Source organism: Tachypleus tridentatus, chromosome 9, assembly GCF_004210375.1.
Source record: "Tachypleus tridentatus isolate NWPU-2018 chromosome 9, ASM421037v1, whole genome shotgun sequence".
NCBI lineage: Eukaryota > Metazoa > Arthropoda > Merostomata > Xiphosura > Limulidae > Tachypleus > Tachypleus tridentatus.
This window is the reverse complement of record NC_134833.1, coordinates 152,865,373-152,884,895: the sequence shown is the minus strand read 5'-3', so window position 1 is coordinate 152,884,895 and position 19,523 is coordinate 152,865,373. Positions and strand designations below refer to the sequence as shown.

The 19,523-nt window shown below is 31.2% G+C and overlaps 1 protein-coding gene across 2 annotated transcripts in view; it reads left to right on the top strand.

Moving 5' to 3' along the window:
* The window catches only part of LOC143226677 (uncharacterized), a 77,193-nt gene that overhangs the window by 45,802 nt on the left and 11,868 nt on the right, over nucleotides 1–19,523 (top strand). For both annotated transcript variants that reach the window (XM_076457962.1, XM_076457963.1), the window contains exons 14-21: nucleotides 191–241; nucleotides 2,181–2,252; nucleotides 6,179–6,270; nucleotides 6,463–6,567; nucleotides 7,258–7,363; nucleotides 11,605–11,719; nucleotides 17,842–17,965; nucleotides 18,666–18,729. In XM_076457962.1, coding sequence (XP_076314077.1) covers nucleotides 191–241; nucleotides 2,181–2,252; nucleotides 6,179–6,270; nucleotides 6,463–6,567; nucleotides 7,258–7,363; nucleotides 11,605–11,719; nucleotides 17,842–17,965; nucleotides 18,666–18,729 — 729 coding nt within the window. The remainder of the gene's footprint in view (nucleotides 1–190; nucleotides 242–2,180; nucleotides 2,253–6,178; nucleotides 6,271–6,462; nucleotides 6,568–7,257; nucleotides 7,364–11,604; nucleotides 11,720–17,841; nucleotides 17,966–18,665; nucleotides 18,730–19,523) is intronic.

Genomic DNA, 19,523 nt, shown 5'->3' with positions numbered 1-19,523 from the left:
GTAATTAAGTTGTTATCACAGGTTATTGGAGAGTCTTATCTGTAACTAATGTATTATGGTAAAAAATGATGTTGAAATGTAGCTAATGTATTACAGATAAAATGTACTGACATATAGCTAGTAGTTCAATGGTAAGGTTTGACTGAGAAAATTCACTCTCAGGTACTGAGTTGTAGTATTTGTTTTACAGGTTATATATGATGCTTATCGACACTTAACAAGGATAACAACATTAAACTTTGTAAGTATCTTTTTATGACTTTTCAGAAATTATAAAACTGTTAATCATTTAGCCTCTAGACACACTAGTTTAACTTGTTGGACTGTATTATTTAACGGCACCTAATCCAACATCCTAAGCATGTGTGTTTTTTAAAATATTAGGTTGTAAGGATGAGGTTTTTAATATATCCCTTATATCTCAGAGTTATAACATAATAAACACATGATTATGTGAGTTTAAGAGTCAGAATTTTAAGGACAGAGTTGAATATTTTCAGAGATGTCTGTCTGTCTTGTATAAAACAAACACTATGTTTCTTGATAATAGTTTTAATATTTCTATATTTTATTATTAGGCTTTTATACAGCTGCAGAGAGAGCTTCCACTTGTCTCTTTACGAGAAGTTCAAAGTACTCGTAACAACCTTCTTCTGTTTTGTTCAACATTTAGTTATACAAATTTGTTGTCACATTATGTCAGTAAACTTGACATCAAAACAGTTTAGAATTCATATTTTTACATTATTTAACTTTTACTTCATTAATCTCAAAAAAGTCAGTCTTCACTTCTCTGTCACATGATGTATCTGTACTCTGAATCCTTCCTCAAAAGATGTTATATCTCCCTTAATGTGCCTTTAGGAAAGCAAAGTACAGACAATTAGAAGGAAAAATCAGAAACTTGAACCTTAAACACTTTAGATTTATTAAATTATCCTTATCTATGTTTTCATGCTCTTTGTTAATAGTCATTTCAAGGCTAGTGAACATGTTTATAAGCAACAGAGCACTGCCTTTTGTGTACAAACCTTAGATATTTAGAATTCTCACTTTAGTTAACAGAAGTAATTTGTTATGGCAGTTGTAGTTCTTTGCTTCAAACAGTTATAAAACTACTTTAACCTCTTTATAGCTCAGTTAGAAAGCTAGTTAAGTTATTGTAGTTTAGGTATATTCTGTTTTAGTACCTTATATAGGTTTTGTGTTATAAAATGTATATTTTAAAGCAATGTGAATTTTTATAATTTTGCTTACTGTGATAAGAAGTTAGTATTATGTCATCACTGGATACCATTAGAGGCATTATTTGAACTATTATCACCCATTTATCATAGAAAATAGCACAATTTATTAGTTACATAAGTAAATATAGTACCAAATATATTTTAATAACTTCACAGAAAACTTATGGCTGGGGCCCAGCATGGCCAGGTGAGTTAAGGTGTTTGGTTCGTAATCTGAGGGCTGCGGGTTAAAATCCCGGTCGCACCAAACATACTCACCCTTTCAGCCATGGGGGCATTATAATGTGATGGTCAATCCCACTCTTCATTGGTAAAAGAGTAGTCCAATAGTTGGCAGTGGATGGTTTTGACTAGTTAACTTCCCTCTAGTCCCTCTAGTCACTGCTAAATTAGGGACAGCTAGCTCAGATAGACCTCGTGTAGCTTTGCGTGAAATCCAAAACAAAACAAACATATGATTGGAAATGTTATATGCATATATTGCTTGTTTTTTTCCTTCATGACTTTTGTACCAACTAGTTTGAGGCTGGCTGGTATTTGTTTTTAAGCTAAGAGCTTTTACACCTAGGTAGCTTGCCCAGTTGCTGATTATATAAGATGAGCATGTTTGGTTATGGGTATTCAATCTGGCAACCTTGAAATTGTGAATAAAGCACACTTAACCAGCAGCCCACGTCAGAACCATATGCATATAATTACTCACCAAAAATCTATATATTTGATGTGTACTAGACTTGTTTCATATTCAAAAATTAGCTGCTTTATAATCTGAAATTGTATTTGTTGACACAGTTGAAAAGAGACACTGAGGTGTTTTAATAGTTTTCTAGTTCTGTGATATCTATTTTCATGTTATCAAGTTCTGTGTTATGTGGTTCTGTGCTATCTACTTCTGGAAATGTATTTACAGTATTTTGTTCTTACTTTTCTTAGGCAGTTCAACAAATATCGTGGCATCCTAGTGGAACCTTAGCTTTAGTAGCAGGTGAATTGGGACAACTTCAGGTATGATTTACAGAAATGTTGATTTATATTCATTAGTTTGTTTTAGTTACTGAACGTAAGATCACTCTTGTTGTTAGGTAAACAGACCAGGATACAGCTTTGTATTGGACAAACTACCTGGTTTAATACCTGTTTCATTTCATCAGATTGATAACGGTGAATGAAAGAAACACTGTCCAAGTCACAAACCCTCCAGGTATATTGGTTGTCTAAAAATCAACAAAATGGACAAACAAATGTCAATGAATAACTGTATGTCTTTCCTAGTAGAGGGTGATACATTGTACATCACCTTCATTAGGAAGAATATTTAAGCAACAATACATATGGTAACTGAGATATCCTTGTAAAAGCTGGTAATATTTTGTTAAAGATAAGCATTTTATACATTAAAATGTCATTATTTTATTTAAGTATTTTTAATAAAAATATATTATATATTTATAGTACTTATTTGCACTCAAACTATGAACAGTTAGGAGTGCAATGTGAGTTTTAATTTAGATGTAAAAATACTTTATCTTACAGTTCATATTTCATTTGTATATAACCCCTAGAACCTCCTAAATGAATATCAAAAGGTATTTAATGTAAATGTTTATGATTTATCTACAATACAGTGAAATAATTAAAATTGGGAAATAAAAAAGTACATAGATTTAAATATTTTGTGGAATATCTTGAAGGATGCTGTTTTGCTTGTATTTATAATTTTGGGTCTTTTCCTTTTTACATGAAGTTATTTTTTTAATGTTTTATTTTAAGTTCTTTTACTTTATCAGTTATTATTCATATTGACACAAGCCAACAGTTCTCTGCAGCAGAGTTGTGCAACCCTATGGGAAATGTTTGTACACAGTGTAATATCGTAAGCCTTGAGAACTGATACAAAATATGATTTATACTTGAAAAATGTTCAGACCTTTTAAATATACATTTTGAAACAGGACTAATACATAATTAACTAAAATATAAAAATATTACCAAAATAAAATTTAACTGTATCTCTAAAAAACCAACTGTATGAGCTACAGTCAATCAAGTCAGCTAACAATACAACGGGTAGTACATGTAGCAGGTGATGAAAACCTCATGTCAGTTTCAAAATAATTGTAGTATCAAGTTAGCTCTTTCTGATGACTGTATACGTGAATATGTAACCACTGTATGTAGGCTATAAAGCTCAAACAAATCTTTCGGAGGTTGGCATGGCACTTGTTGGAGGTGGACAAAATGAAATATATATTTCAATTGTATTCATGCAGTGAACTTTGAAATATATGTATCAATAGGTTAATTAAATATCTTATTATATAGATGTACATTTGCATGCTGGCATTATATTATTGAGAATAAGGAGTGCCAAATTAGAAAATTTCTAGAATAGGTCATGTGATAATATATCTGAAAGTTTAGGTAGTTTCTAAACACTTGTTTTGAAATAAAAAACTTGAAACTTGCATACATTTTCAAATCACATTATACAATATAATGTTGATTTCATTCATATACATTGATAATAAAGCTATTCACTTAAGTTTTGAATGTGACACAGAAACTTGCACAGAAAAGTGTTTAATCCTATCAGGACAGGCATAGGTTAAAGGCCATTTCATTGCATTTGTTGTCTTGCATTAAAAATTTATTAAACTACTATTATAAATGTATGTCAGTAAGTTTGGTATCTATTTATAGATTATAATTCAAAATTTAGTATTATACAATAGTTAATTTCTTAATTTAAGAGTAAATATTTAAAGAACACATATCAATTTTTGTGAGTCATGTGGTAGGTTAAATGCAGCACTAGTTAAAATTAGTTGTTTGTGATGTCAAAATACTAAGTCTATAGTTTTTTATGAATTGGAAACTCAAACGACCAATATTAACAAGCTAGAATATAAAATAAGAACCTCGTATCTTTTTTGTTTGCTCAGATTTGGTTTATATACCGAATCAAACACAGTGGTCCAATTCATCTCTTTCTATTTTGGAAATGGTCCCTAATATACACTTCCTTCAATATATGACATATGAATAAACAGTCGACAGCTTATAATATCCCTGTAGTGGTTTCCTCAGCCATTTTAATGTGTTAGAAGACCTCCTTGTTCTTTCAAAGCAAGATTTCAAGGAGGTAGGTTAAAAAAATTTCATACTTTTTAAAGATTTAAATACAGTTCAGTTACTAAGCTTAATAAATTACAGTGGAATTCTGTGGTATCAGTATAGTTATTTATGATTTTTTGGTTATTCAACTGTGTTTATAAAACCTAAAAATATATTTTGTTTCATATCTTTCACATGCAAAATTTTAAAAGGCTTAACATCCTGCATCAAACAGCAACTGAGTTTAAAGATCATAGCTGGAAGAGATAATTGTTTGCTTTACTTCTTTATTTAATGTTCTAGGTTTAAAGAAAAATAAGTTTAATAACTTATTTCTAAATAGTAATAATTTGTATATATATATATATATCTATTATATAATAATTGAAATGTCATTGTATATTGTAAAATATTTCTAGTCCTCTAAAACACAGCCAAAACAGTCACTTTGTAATGTCTAAAGTCAGTTTTATATTATTAGATATGGTAACATGAGTGCATGTGCTCTGTGTCAATGCAAATTATGTAATGTTAGCTAGGCACAACCAGAAGATTAAAATAATAAAAATATATAATATTATAAGACTTTAGCTATTTAGACTAAATATTTATTTTTTGTATTGTAATCAGTAGTCATTCTAGAACAAAAAGAATGCATCATTTTATTTATTTCCTTTTCTTTATTTATGGTGGTTACAAGGTTGGTCAAATTGACAGCCCCCATGTAGCTAGGGTGGAGAAAATAACAAACAAAATATTAAATCTTACTGAAGACATACATTTGAAATGTATTTATGATGTTTTAGAGATTACACAAATCACATTTAAGATTTTTGGGATGAAGAATAGATTTATTTTTTAATCATAACAACAAATGACTTCCCACTGCAACTGATAGTGAGACTTAATATTATCACAAATAAATATTTAGTAAAAATACTTCATAAATAAAATGATTTTTTCTGTAAAAAAAAATACATGCAGTCAGTACTAAATATGAATTTATGTATATTATACCAAGCCTGTTGCAAAAGGATTAAAGAAATACCCATGTCTAAAAGTTAAAGGACACATTTTTATGTTAAAGTAATGTTTTCAAGCTATGTGAAATTTTCAGATCTTCTCAAGGAGATTAGGGTACACATCAGCATACTATATTAATTATTGATTATTTGACTAATTTTTCATTCAGTTAAAATCTTTAAAAAAAAATAGAAGATTGATACACCAATGTCAAATGCTTGAAATTTAGTATAATTTTGTTGGTTAACAAAAGGATAAATTCCAAAAGAACTAATTAAATGATATTGTTTTCTAAATTTAAGAATTTGTAATATTTTATTTAAAGCAAATAAGCCAACTGGTTTTTAAATAAAAAAAATATACTTGTTTTTTAAGACTTGAGAACAAGTTTCGTGACAGAGTTGTTGCAGTCTAAAATTCATAAATTCCCTTGCTTAATAAGTGACAGTAGAAAGTTTTTAAGATAAAAAGTAGTTTATATTGAGTTATTGTGTAGTACACTATTTCCCACACGTTTTTCATTCACACCTTTAAAAAAAAAAAAAAAAACTGAAAAAGTGAGTTAGGTGAAGAGATATAATACACGGTTAATTACCAAATGTATCGCAGTAATTAGTTACTATTTTGTTGTTAAAAAGTACATTTAAATGCTCATTTTTGCATCATTGATTAAACCCCAGTTGCTTGAGCTCCACAGAGATCATTTGCGCCTCCTGGTGGGCATCCTCACTTTGAGAAATGGTGGTATAGGATATATTATTTTAACTTGTAATAGTCTGATATTTTTGTTCCAGTGTTTTGATGCAGCTTTGTCCTGTGTGAATCTAGAATTTGTTGGAGAAGAGGCAGAGTCAAGTAAAGTCATAGAAATGTCAAACTTCTTCAGGTAACTTTCATTATTTTGGATTTTCCAGAAACTGGTCAGAGTTTTTAGGTATTTTTATATTTCAATCGTCCGATCAAGGTAATAAATTCAGAACTGATAAATCAGTTCCATTGTGTTGCTTTTACTACTACGATGTTGATGTAATTTCATTAACTATCTTTTTTTTCTATATTTATTACACAATGTTTTTAGGCAGAAGATTAACTTAACGTTTCTGGCATGGCAGTCCTGGAGTGGAGTTGAAGCCAGTAAGCCAACCAAATCAGCCATCACTGCTGTAGTGGCATTATTTGAAAAGTATGTTGAAATGATTCATGTAACATACATTTGTGTATCTATATAAAATGATGTTTCCTGAGAGATAGTAAATAAATACTTTTGCCATCTTATTTTCAAATAGTCTTTCAAAGCTTTAATTGAGACAAACATGGACTTTTATTTAAACATTGCCTGTTGCTCATTACTAGTGTCCACTGGATCATTTGTGCTACAAAGTCTGAAGTTTTTAGCAGAATAAGACATGGCTATTTCCTCTTTAACAATGTACATTAGACTATCTGAGCCACAACACCCAAAATTTAGTTGAAACAGGCATGACTTTTCCCTCATTATCAGTATCCATTAGATTACATGAGCCAGAACAGCCACAGCTTACGTTGGTACAGTCATGACCTTTTGCTTGTGACCAGTGTCCATTAGACCATCTGAGGTAGAACAGACACAGCTTTAGTTGAAACATTATCATTTCTTTCAGTCATGTGGTGCATGAATTTTTATAAGACATGACACTTCTATTAAACATTACCATGCAGCGAGTCCTTATTGTTCATTGCATTGAGTCCAGTTTAATAAAAATGGAATATTTTAAAAATATATTGCTCAGGTTGATTTATAATCCACTTACTTAAACTTGTAACTGGTTGACTTGTCACTTAGGAGACATGTATGACACAAATTGTTTTATTTTCTGTATTGTTCTTATTTCAGGGGACCGCTAACAATTATTAAATTTCCTTTGGGAGTTTTAAATGTGGGGAAGTTGACACCATTTGAGCTCATTACACAGTATTTGAAGTGTAAACAAGTGGATGAGGTAAAGATTGCTAGAAGTACATTCAGTATTTATAATATATTGTATCAGTAATGAATAAATACATAATAACTACTAAATTATATATAATCTTAATTAAATCATATATAATAACTAATTGTAGGATATGTTAAGTGTATTAACTGATTAAATAACAATAAATAAGAACTTTAGTAGATGATGAATAATATATCTTTTGGTGGTTAAAACACATTTGCAATAATCTAATGGTCTTAGGAGAAGGTTTAAATAATACCATGTAATAAAATTTTTAGTTTTTCTTGTTCATAGGCAAAGTGTTATTTCCCAATTGCTTATGCCTAAAGTAAATGGAAAAGACCTATTTTTCTTTTGAAACTTTGCTTTTGATCTGGTAGCATATAACGAAAACATGATGGGAGACTATATTTGGGGGTTGATATGTGAAAGTGATTTATGTTACAGTCGTAAATCTCACATAACTACTCACTTCTAAATATTTTTGTATAACTTTATTATAAATACATGTAAATCTTGATCCATATGTTGTTTTATTCAGGCCTTATGTAAATGAAAATGTGCAAATTTGCCTGTTTTTACATATAAAATAGGTTAATTTCTAAATTTCATTATCCAGGTCGCAAAATCAAAATTTGAAGGGAATAATGGCCATTTTCTGTACTTTTATAACATAAGCAATTAAGAAACAACACATAGTATCCAGGAACAAAATTTGTGTTACACAGTGTTATTTATGAATAAAATTAATTATTTCTCATTATTCTGAAATTTAATTATCTTTAAGATGTTGTGGGAGTTATAATGAAACAGTATCATCCTATGAACAGTATTTATTTTAAAATTAGAGATACGCATTATGAAGCATTTACACAAATCAGCAATTGAAGATAGTTTATATGAAGTAAAGATTCAAGACTGAGATCATAAACACCCTAACATGCACACAGTTATTAATTTCTTTAAATCTTCAGTGGTAGGCTGTTCCAGTTTTAAAGTGTTTCTTCCAGTACTAGTTAACCCTTAAATGGCAGACATTGCCACTTGATGCTGCTGCCTACGACATTCCTGCTGTTTAAGGGTTAACCCTTTCTTCTGCGTATGTAAGGTTTATACACTGTCTTTAACATAATTTAATTTAGTAACAATTTACTTTCTTTTTCATACTATTTACTATTTAATGTGTATTGTTTTTTATCAAGCTAGTTTTTGTTATTTATAATACCTGCATCGTTGAAGTTTCACTAATCGTGAACGTTCCTTTCTTTCTGTCTTTGAAAGTTATGTTTGTCTCTTGTTTATAGATCTCAAACATTTTAAGTTCTTCTTTAGTCTATTATATATTCATTAGTGCCTTCTCTTCCCATTCCAGCTGTTTTGAACATATAAAACCTTCCTTTCTTATTAATTATTACTATTACACTTTTCCTCTTTGTTTAATGTGTTAATATTATCTCTGGTCATATGTCTGACCATATGATAGTCAAAACTAACTTGTTTTGACTTTGGAAAGACCTGGTATTCAAGATTATCCAGCAGCTAGTCATCATGACCTGAAGTCATATTTACGTGCTATTGATTTCAGTCATTTTGCTGTGGTTTCATTTCTAATTGTGTCTTATATTAGCAAAGAACTTTGCACATTTACACAATTAGGCTTTTAAGTAATGACTTGTCATTTAGTTTTGTTAGTGCCTGTACCCTGATACTGTCAGTTAATATGTCATTATCAAGTGAAATATTTATAGGTGTATATTCCATGTGTGTGATTTATCGTTTGTTATTATTGTTTTTGTTACTTTATTCTTCACGCCTACTGAAGGATTTATTTCTTTACAGAATCTTGCTCCTTGGGTAATCTTACATAGACATATGGAATAGTTTATTTAATCTAGCTTAATATCACCAGTACCTTGACAGCTTTAGTCATACATTCACTCAATGTTTAAAAGGTTATCTAAATTAATCATAACATTTCTTTTCCATTACCTCAGAACTAATACCTTTTAACTTTTAAATAATTTTGTTTTTAATTCTCACAGTAAAAACTTATTTGTAAGATTACTTAAATAAAGTTGATAGTAATTACATTACAGAGCTGCAAGTCTCCTAGTGTTATTGCTCATGAAAATAATTTATCTAATATCTGTTTATTATTAACTCTGTCAATGTGGGGTCAATCTATATGACTGACTACATGACCTCTTTGTATACTCCTTTAAAGTCTTTTTAGATTGATGCTTCAAATTCTCAACATAGTGTGTATATCTTCACAAACTGTGACAAATTTTTGTGGTGTATTTCTAATAAAATAAAATAAAGATCTGCCCATAAATATATTGAGTATTTGTTTTGAATAGTCCATGTGCAAAGTAATTTTCATGTTAAAATTAAAAAAACTTTTCCTAATTTCAAAACTTTTTTTGTGTAATCTCTGTGATCTCCTAATACATATCAAATGTTTTTTTTTTTTCAGTAGAACTTGACAGTTTACATGTTAGTTTTTCTAACCTAACTCAAAACGGGATTGGTAAATCTGACCGACCTTGTAACCACCAAAATAAAAATCTAAATTACCCTTTTTCTCTTTCCATAATGACTTTGCACTTTAAAATAAAACACATTTGTATATCTTAATTAGCTCTAAGTTTGTAACAATATACATTTATTTATAATTAAATATTATTGTTTTATTGCCCTTTGAACCATGACTAACTACTGTCTGTGCACTTGTAAGTTGTAAATCACTCAAGGAATTTGTAGCTCAAGGTATGCTATTGAATTACATTACCCATGAGCTATTACAATTAGTGCAAGCAGCTTCCATGCATGCCTCTTTAAACATTTTTATTTATTTTACTGAACTTAATCTTAACTAACCTAAAAATATCCTGATATTTACATTTTAATTGCTTTTAAAAGTATGCATAAAGAGTAAGCGTGAAGAACAAGAAATAAAACACTTATACTACTATTACAAATTATTATAAATTTGTAATGTATTATTTATTTGCCATAAAACATTCAATTATGTGAACAAGTTTTCAAGTTCAGTATTATATACAAGTAACAGTTTACAAAGATGAAAAACAAACTTGTTATGACAACACGGTTTGGCAGAGCTAGACTTTGCTGACTGGCCGGTGAGCTCTTGGGCAGATTTATTACCTAGTGGACTTCTTACTGATAACATAAACAAACTACTGCTCTTCTCATGACACCTTGTTTGGTTTGGTCTTTCTGTAACTGACCATGACCAAATATCATTGTTAGGGCATTGGTGCAGAACCAAGATAGATTTGAGTTCAATTAGATAATGCATCTTATATCATAAGTTGGTCAACTAGTAAGATACAAATGACTTGGTTCACTTTTAGTTCTGTGTTCAAGATGTAAAATCTCATACGTTATGAATTGTTTATAAATCATGTGATTCGTCTTTCATAGACTAATACATTTATGATGCAACTATTAGAATCAACTTAAGCAATGTTTCCTGTTCTGAAAAAAATTACACAATAGAAAAAGTAATTTTTTCTGTACTAACAATAAATGAAATTATAGTCCAAATATAAACATTCCCTATGTGCTTTTATTTTATTTAACTGTCCGTACTAACTTCAAGCGTTACTTTAAGGGTAGTGAAATCATTTCCGTCTTTAAGAACTATTACCATTCATCCATTAATTAATCAACTCTCTCAACACGGGTTTTGTCAGTATCACCAATATGAGTAATTTAATTACTTTTTCAAGGGGTGGTGATTAAAAGTAGAGAAGACAAGATAACTATGTTACATGTATGTGTCATAGTAGGGGAAATTCAGGACTTTTAAAAATATTTCCTTGTAGAATTAGGAACTAAAATTTGTTATCAAAATGTGGATTATTCTTTAAGATTTTGTTATATTAATTGGTATAACATAAACAAATAATAGTTTAATAAAATTTTGGACATAGAACCTTCTGTCATGCATAGTAAAGGATACCTAGGCCAAAGGGTTAAAACTTGCTTTATATTACATTTCTTTTGTTAACAGATAAATATTCAATAAAGTTCTTAAAAGACTGATGACTTACTATCCTTCATAAGATTTGTTAGCAAGAAACAAAAGATTTGTAAAATATGATCTGTTTTGTTTCTAGACCACCAGATGTTTTGTTACTGGTTTCCAATAAATAATGGGGTTATTTATAAATTTATTATGAAATCTTTGGTTTTTTAACCATTATAACTATTCCCTACAGGCTGTTTGTCTGTTATTGAGCTTAGACTGGAACAGAAAAGGGGAATTGTGCCTGAAATGTTTGAACTGCATTTGCAACTGGTTGCTACGAAAACCTTTGAATCAAGACAGGGAAGGTATGTTGTGTGTGAGATGTTTAAATTGTATTGTTAACTGGTTACTATGGGAACTTGTGTCAAGACAGGGAAGGTATGTTGTGTGTGAGATGTTTAAATTGTATTGTTAACTGGTTACTATGGGAACTTGTGTCAAGACAGGGAAGGTTTGTTGTGTGTGAGATGTTTAAATTGTATTGTTAACTAGTTACTATGGGAACTTGTGTCAAGACAGAGAAGGTATGTTGTGTGTGAGATGTTTAAATTGTATTGTTAACTGGTTACTATGGGAACTTGTGTCAAGAAATAGAAGGTATGTTGTGTCTGAGATGTTTAAATTGTATTGTTAACTGGTTACTATGGGAACTTGTGTCAAGAAATAGAAGGTATGTTGTGTGTGACATGTTTAAATTGTATTGTTAACTGGTTACTATGGGAACTTGTGTCAAGAAATAGAAGGTATGTTGTGTCTGAGATGTTTAAATTGTATTGTTAACTGGTTACTATGGGAACTTGTGTCAAGAAATAGAAGGTGTGTTGTGTGTGAGATGTTTAAATTGTATTGTTAACTGGTTACTATGGGAACTTGTGTCAAGACAGAGAAGGTATGTTGTGTGTGAGATGTTTAAATTGTATTGTTAACTGGTTACTATGGGAACTTGTGTCAAGACAGGGAAGGTTTGTTGTGTGTGAGATGTTTAAATTGTATTGTTAACTGGTTACTATGGGAACTTGTGTCAAGAAATAGAAGGTATGTTGTGTCTGAGATGTTTAAATTGTATTGTTAACTGGTTACTATGGAAACTTGTGTCAAGACAGAGAAGGTATGTTGTGTGTGAGATGTTTAAATTGTATTGTTAACTGGTTACTATGGGAACTTGTGTCAAGAAATAGAATGTTGTGTGTGAGGTATGTTGTGTCTGAGATGTTTAAATTGTATTGTTAACTGGTTACTATGGGAACTTGTGTCAAGACAGAGAAGGTATGTTGTGTGTGAGATGTTTAAATTGTATTGTTAACTGGTTACTATGGGAACTTGTGTCAAGAAATAGAAGGTATGTTGTGTCTGAGATGTTTAAATTGTATTGTTAACTGGTTACTATGGGAACTTGTGTCAAGACAGGGAAGGTTTGTTGTGTCTGAGATGTTTAAATTGTATTGTTAACTGGTTACTATGGGAACTTGTGTCAAGAAATAGAAGGTATGTTGTGTGTGACATGTTTAAATTGTATTGTTAACTGGTTACTATGGGAACTTGTGTCAAGAAATAGAAGGTATGTTGTGTCTGAGATGTTTAAATTGTATTGTTAACTGGTTACTATGGGAACTTGTGTCAAGACAGAGAAGGTATGTTGTGTGTGAGATGTTTAAATTGTATTGTTAACTGGTTACTATGGGAACTTGTGTCAAGAAATAGAAGGTATGTTGTGTCTGAGATGTTTAAATTGTATTGTTAACTGGTTACTATAGGAACTTGTGTCAAGACATAGAAGGTATGTTGTTTGTGAGATGTTTAAATTGTATTGTTAACTGGTTACTATAGGAACTTTTGTCAAGACAGGGAAAGTATGTTTTGTGTGACATGTTTAAATTGTATTGTTAACTGGTTACTATGGGAACTTGTGTCAAGACAGGGAAGGTTTGTTGTGTGTGACATGTTTAAATTGTATTGTTAACTGGTTACTATAGGAACTTTTGTCAAGACATAGAAGGTATGTTGTGTGTGAGATGTTTAAATTGTATTGTTAACTGGTTACTATGGGAACTTGTGTCAAGTTAGGGAAGGTATGTTGTGTGTGACATGTTTAAATTGTATTGTTAACTGGTTACTATGGGAACTTGTGTCAAGACATGGAAGGTGTGTTGTGTGTGAGATGTTTAAATTGTATTGTTAACTGGTTACTATGGGAACTTGTGTCAAGACATAGAAGGTATGTTGTGTGTGTGATGTTTAAATTGTATTGTGAACTGGTTACTATGGGAACTTGTGTCAAGACATAGAAGGTATGTTATGTGTGAGATGTTTAAATTGTATTGTTAACTGGTTACTATGGGAACTTGTGTCAAGACAGGGAAGGTTTGTTGTGTGTGACATGTTTAAATTGTATTGTTAACTGGTTACTATATGAACTTGTGTCAAGACATAGAAGGTATGTTGTGTGTGTGATGTTAAATTGTATTGTTAACTGGTTACTATGGGAACTTGTGTCAAGACAGGGAAGGTGTGTTGCATCTGAGATGTTTAGCTTGTGTGAAGGTATGGAAAATATGTTTGAATTGTATTATTAATTGATTGCTATAGAAACCATTTAATTAAAATATGGAATATTTAGTTTACCTAGAACTGCTTTTCACAATTAAATTAGAATCTTGAAAATTCTGTTTTATTTCAAGATTAATTCTTTTTTTAACTAAACATCACTATAAGTTAAAAGGGTTTAAAAATTGTGAACATTATTCTCAGTTAAGTATGTTAGACTAACAAAACATGAACCTACTTTCAGTAGAAATCATGACACCAACACTTCCTTGTGCACAATTGCTTTATTTTTATAATTTTAAAAGAAAAACATTCCTTACATTTTTCTGTGGACAGTGCGATCCATCATCAATTAAGAGATGAAAATGTATTGAATGACCTCTCTTTCTTCATAGAAAATTCTATATTTATGTTCTCATCCTATGCAGTATTCCAACTTCATTCCTTGCTTATGGTGTCTACTGCTAAGGGACATTTTTGGAGCAACCATAACTTTTAGCATTATCTTGGGTCAAAGCATGGAAGGGATGGGCCAACAAAAACGGTTTTTGTCATCAACAAAGCTGTGGTTGGGGTGACAATGAAATTAATCTCCAGAAACCTTGGTTCACATTCACTGGAAGAAATGGGAACAGGGTGTGTTCCAAATGTAAGTTTTCTGGAACCTTTTTTTCAGTGAAATACTGAAGAAATCTGCACATTGTATCTTAAACTTAGCTGAAATCTCACTTATAATTTTCTGAGCTCCATCTCACCAAATGTTAAATGAGCATCAATATTTTTAGGCCAGAGATTTTATCCAGCACTCTTGCACACTGTGTTATCTCCATCTTCACTATCAAGTAACCTATTTTTAATCAGTTTTTTTCACAGTTCTGTAAAAAGTTTCCAGATTAATTGTTTTTACAATCTGTTGTGGAGTGAAACTGCCAGGAAATTAAGATTTTTGGCAGTATTTTTATAATATAGGTTTGGAATCATCCGTCCTTTAAATGTTTGAACAAGAGCTTTTATCTTTTGATCTGCCTTGTACAAGTCAGTATCACACTCTTGTAAGTCCAAACCGAATTTTGATAATTCTTGGAAAGCATCACACATCAATCCTAAATCCAATAGAAATTTTGTAGTTGTAATTTTTCACTGTAAGCTTTCAAATACACATTTCTCTTTTATGTCTCTTGTTAAATCATGCTTCACTTCTTCACAAATGTTGCACTGGCACTTCATAGCGTTCTCAGATTGCTGAAACTGACTGGAAACTAGATACCATCCATCGAGTGCTTAATATTTAGACAGTTTTCAAAAGTTGAATCTCTAGCAAGCTCCCACACACACTTTCACTGTTATTTTCAGGTGACGTCTGATAGAAGACATAAAGTTTATCAATAAACTCTTTAAATCTGTTGATCCCTGAGACTGATTTTACAGTGATACTGGCCCAAAAGTTCTAATCTGTGATTAGTACAGCACCACACAGTTAAAAAAGAACTTTATCTTTCATAAGTTTCTTTATTCCACTTTTAATCCATAACATCATGGTTGGATCTTCACATGTCTCTCAAATAACTTTTCAGGTAGTCTTCATTCATTCTGTAAGACTAAAGACAACCAAGTAAAGAATCGGAAATTACTTTTTGCAGCAAGGTTTTCAAGTTCAGTCAAGTCCAGAAATACATTTACCAGTGAATTCATTCCATTATCTGGGATACAGGTTCAATTCTACACTATTAATGTAGATATAGTAAGTATGTTAATTAGTTGTTGTTTTTTTATTTCACCACTTACATGATTCACGATGTTAATACATGTGTTCACTGAGTGAAGGATTTGGTCCTGGTCAGATCCATTTAGTTTTTGTGATTCAGAATCAAAATTATGAAATGATAGCTTTTCTTTTGCTACCTTATATTCTGTGTGAAACATTCATGTATTAATCATCTTTTTATGAGATAATCTTTCACATAAACATTTTCAATGGTCTCTTTTTCAGCTTCAGCCATCAATTTTACCACAGTTTCTTTGTAATTGAAATGTTTGGTTCCACAAAGTCAGAGTTCTTTCTGTTGACTTTAACAAAAACAAGTTTTTTTCATTGTTGACCCATTCTTTAAAAACATTCATTCCTGCCTTCATTTCCACTATAAACGTTCCAGTTTTATGGCAAGGTGTACTACTAATTTTATTATTTCTAGTATTCAACCAACTGTATTTCCTGCAAAAATCTTTTTTTTTTGTTGTTGGCAGTCCAGTTGCTAGGCCAGTTGTTGTCAGGTAGCTTGTGGACACCAAATGGACCAAGAACAGAAACTGTCACTAACACTATTAATTCCTGTTCTTGGGTTGGTTCCTCACGTATTCTAGCTTTTTTATTTATAGAATATCAGAAGAAACTTGTAATTGGTTTCATTTTTATGTTGGAGTGTTTTCTGAAGACACAGTAAAAAGGATATACACTTCTGGCCACAATAAAATCAAAGCACAGTAGAAGATAAAAACACACACACACACTCAGACTGGTAACATCACCTCAACTGAGCATGTCAGACCAAAACAACTTATACCCGAGATTCACGTGCATGCATATGTTTTGTCTTGGCTGAGAAGGCGCTGTGCAATCAATTACTTCATGTGTCTACCTTGTGACTTATTTCATTTTAACAAATGTATAGTCCAAACCTGCATACCAGTCAGTTTGGCTTTTGGTTACCTGTTCCTCAGTCCCAAGTGGTCTCTGAACTCAGTATTACAACCACCCAGGCTGGCTCTCATCTGCCACTGCCCAGTTGAGTCTTGTAAGTCAAAATGAGGTCATAACCATACTAACTGATGGTGGTCAAGTCTTATGGGTGTTAAAACAAGGTGACCATTGATGGTCTCTATTCACACCTCATGCTACACTGATGAATCACATATTCATTTGTACCACTTCTAGTTTGATATCCTTTTGGTTTTCTTAAAACAAGGTGACCATTGATGGTCTTTATTCACACCTCATGCTACACTGATGAATCACATATTCATTTGTACCACTTCTAGTTTGATATCCTTTTGGTTTTCTTAAAACAAGGTGACCATTGATGGTCTCTATTCACACCTCATGCTACACTGATGAATCACATATTCATTTGTACCACTTCTAGTTTGATATCCTTTTGGTTTTCTTAAAACAAGGTGACCATTGATGGTCTCTATTCACCCCTCATGCTACACTGATGAATCACATATTCATTTGCACCACTTCTAGTTTGATATCCTTTTGGTTTTCTTAAAACAAGGTGACCATTGATGGTCTCTATTCACACCTCATGCTACACTGATGAATCACATATTCATTTGTACCACTTCTAGTTTGATATCCTTTTGGTTTTCTTGTGAACAAAAGATTTGTTTAAAGGGGAAAATTCACACATTCAGGTTTTGTCACCTTTCCCTTTCAATATGAAAAAATGATGCCAGTACACTGTACTGCTGTGTACCATTTCAAACCAAGTCCCAATTGTTAGGAGATGTGTGGAGTTTATACTACGGTAAATATTGTCCAATGATACTATTTATAATATGCTCTTTGTATACATACAGAGAAGAAGATCGCCTGTTCTTCTTTGTCTTCTGGAGATATTGGGTCATTTTGTCCACCAAAAAATGTAAAGCATGTTTTTATATTAATATCATAAGAATAAAGTCACTTTACATAGTAATGTTGATGTTGGGATTTTTACCGGGCATTTTTAGTTGTTCTCATTAATATAACGTTTTTTTAATAGATCTCCGTAATAATGTATAAAATACACGTGTGATGTGTGACAATATCCTGACTAAACGTTTGTTATTTTTGGGTAGTAGGAAACGTATTGTGGATTTACATTTATTCAATTTTCTGTAGTTCAACTAGAAGCAGCTCTTGGGAGTTTTTATGGTCCAAATGAACCACTTTCAGAAGTCATAATTCTGGAATATCGTGACCAAGTAGGACATCTTGCTCGTAGATTCTTTCACCATCTCCTCAGGTCAGCCCTTTCTGTGAACTGAAAAATATTCCGAAAGCCCTAGAGAGGGAAAAACATTGTTGATTTTGTCTCTTCTTAAAGTAGTTAAGATACAGTGTGCTGTTTTGTAAGTCATATTTTCCAAAGCTACATAGAATACCGTCCAACCTTTGGGGGTGTTAAGATACATGCCTGTGTGATCTCTTACCCTGTTTTTAATAAAGTTTATCCAAGCTTAAACTTACCATGTAACCCAAACTGAAAAACCCATGCAACTCGATAAGTAACCCTAGGTTAAAACCCAAGGTATTCAATTGTCACACAAGTTAAATACTCAAACAACACAGCTGGAAATGTTACCCAAATAGCTCTAAGTTATAAGAATAGTGGTTGGCTAATTTATTAATTGTTTTGATTTTAGAAAGTTTTTACCAAATTCAGTTTGAAAAATACAAAGATATGGTGGATTTTAACACCTGTGATTGAGGGCTTAAATCAAAAGAATGAATTCCATGAAATCCTGTTTAATTTTTAACGATCACAAGTGTGTGTACTACAAGTTAACATTTTCATTATCACTTCTCCAGGTGTTTCATTTCACAATAATTCGATCTTTTAATTTGTTTTCCGGTGATGAATTGATTTATGATCTGTCATTAAGTGTACAAGTGAAGAATTATCAGTCAAAAAAATGTATTAAATTTTGTTTTTCTTTTCACAGATATCAGCGTTTTGAGAAAGCATTCCTATTGGCTGTTGATTTAGACTGCCAAGATTTGTTCTTGGTAAGTTTAAATTGAAGTCTTTGTTAGAAATAGCTTATTAATTATGCATACATTCATAGGATAAAGTGGGGGGGGGAGAAAGTCCGAAATTTTTTGCTACAACAAAATATATTATTTGTTCATACTAGGTAATTTTAGAAGTTTTGGTACATGGCATGGACAAACACCTGTTAATAAAGTAATATTAATATTTACATTCAGAACAACCAGGCATGGCCAGTTGGGTTAAGGCATTTGACTCATAATCTGAGGGTTGTGGGTTTGAATCCCCATTGCACCAAACATGCTTGCCCTTTCAGCCATGAAGGTATTATAATGTCATGGTCAATCCCACTAGTCGTTGGTAAAAGAGTAGCCCAAGAGTTGACGGTAGTTGGTAATGACTAGCTGTCTTTTCTCTAGTCTTACACTGCCAAATTAGTGCAGATAGCCCTCATATAGTTTTGCATGAAATTCAAAAAACAAACAAACATTCAGAACAAGATTTTTGATGTTTTGTTTTTGTTTGTTTCTAGAAGTTAACTTTTTAGGTAATCTTGATTTCCTATGAATTCAACAGTATATTGTATACTTGATAAATGTATATTGTTGCACATTTGATTTTTATTTGTATTTTATGTAAGAACATTAGTGATCTCTGAAAGAAATTTTAATTTAATAATAATTTTAAAATTATTTCTATACGTGTACTTTGTTTCCCATTTCTAATACCAGTTTAATGTAATATTCAAAATTATTATTCATTTCTGATTTATTTTAAAAAATAAGGATCTGATACCTAATATAGTTATTTG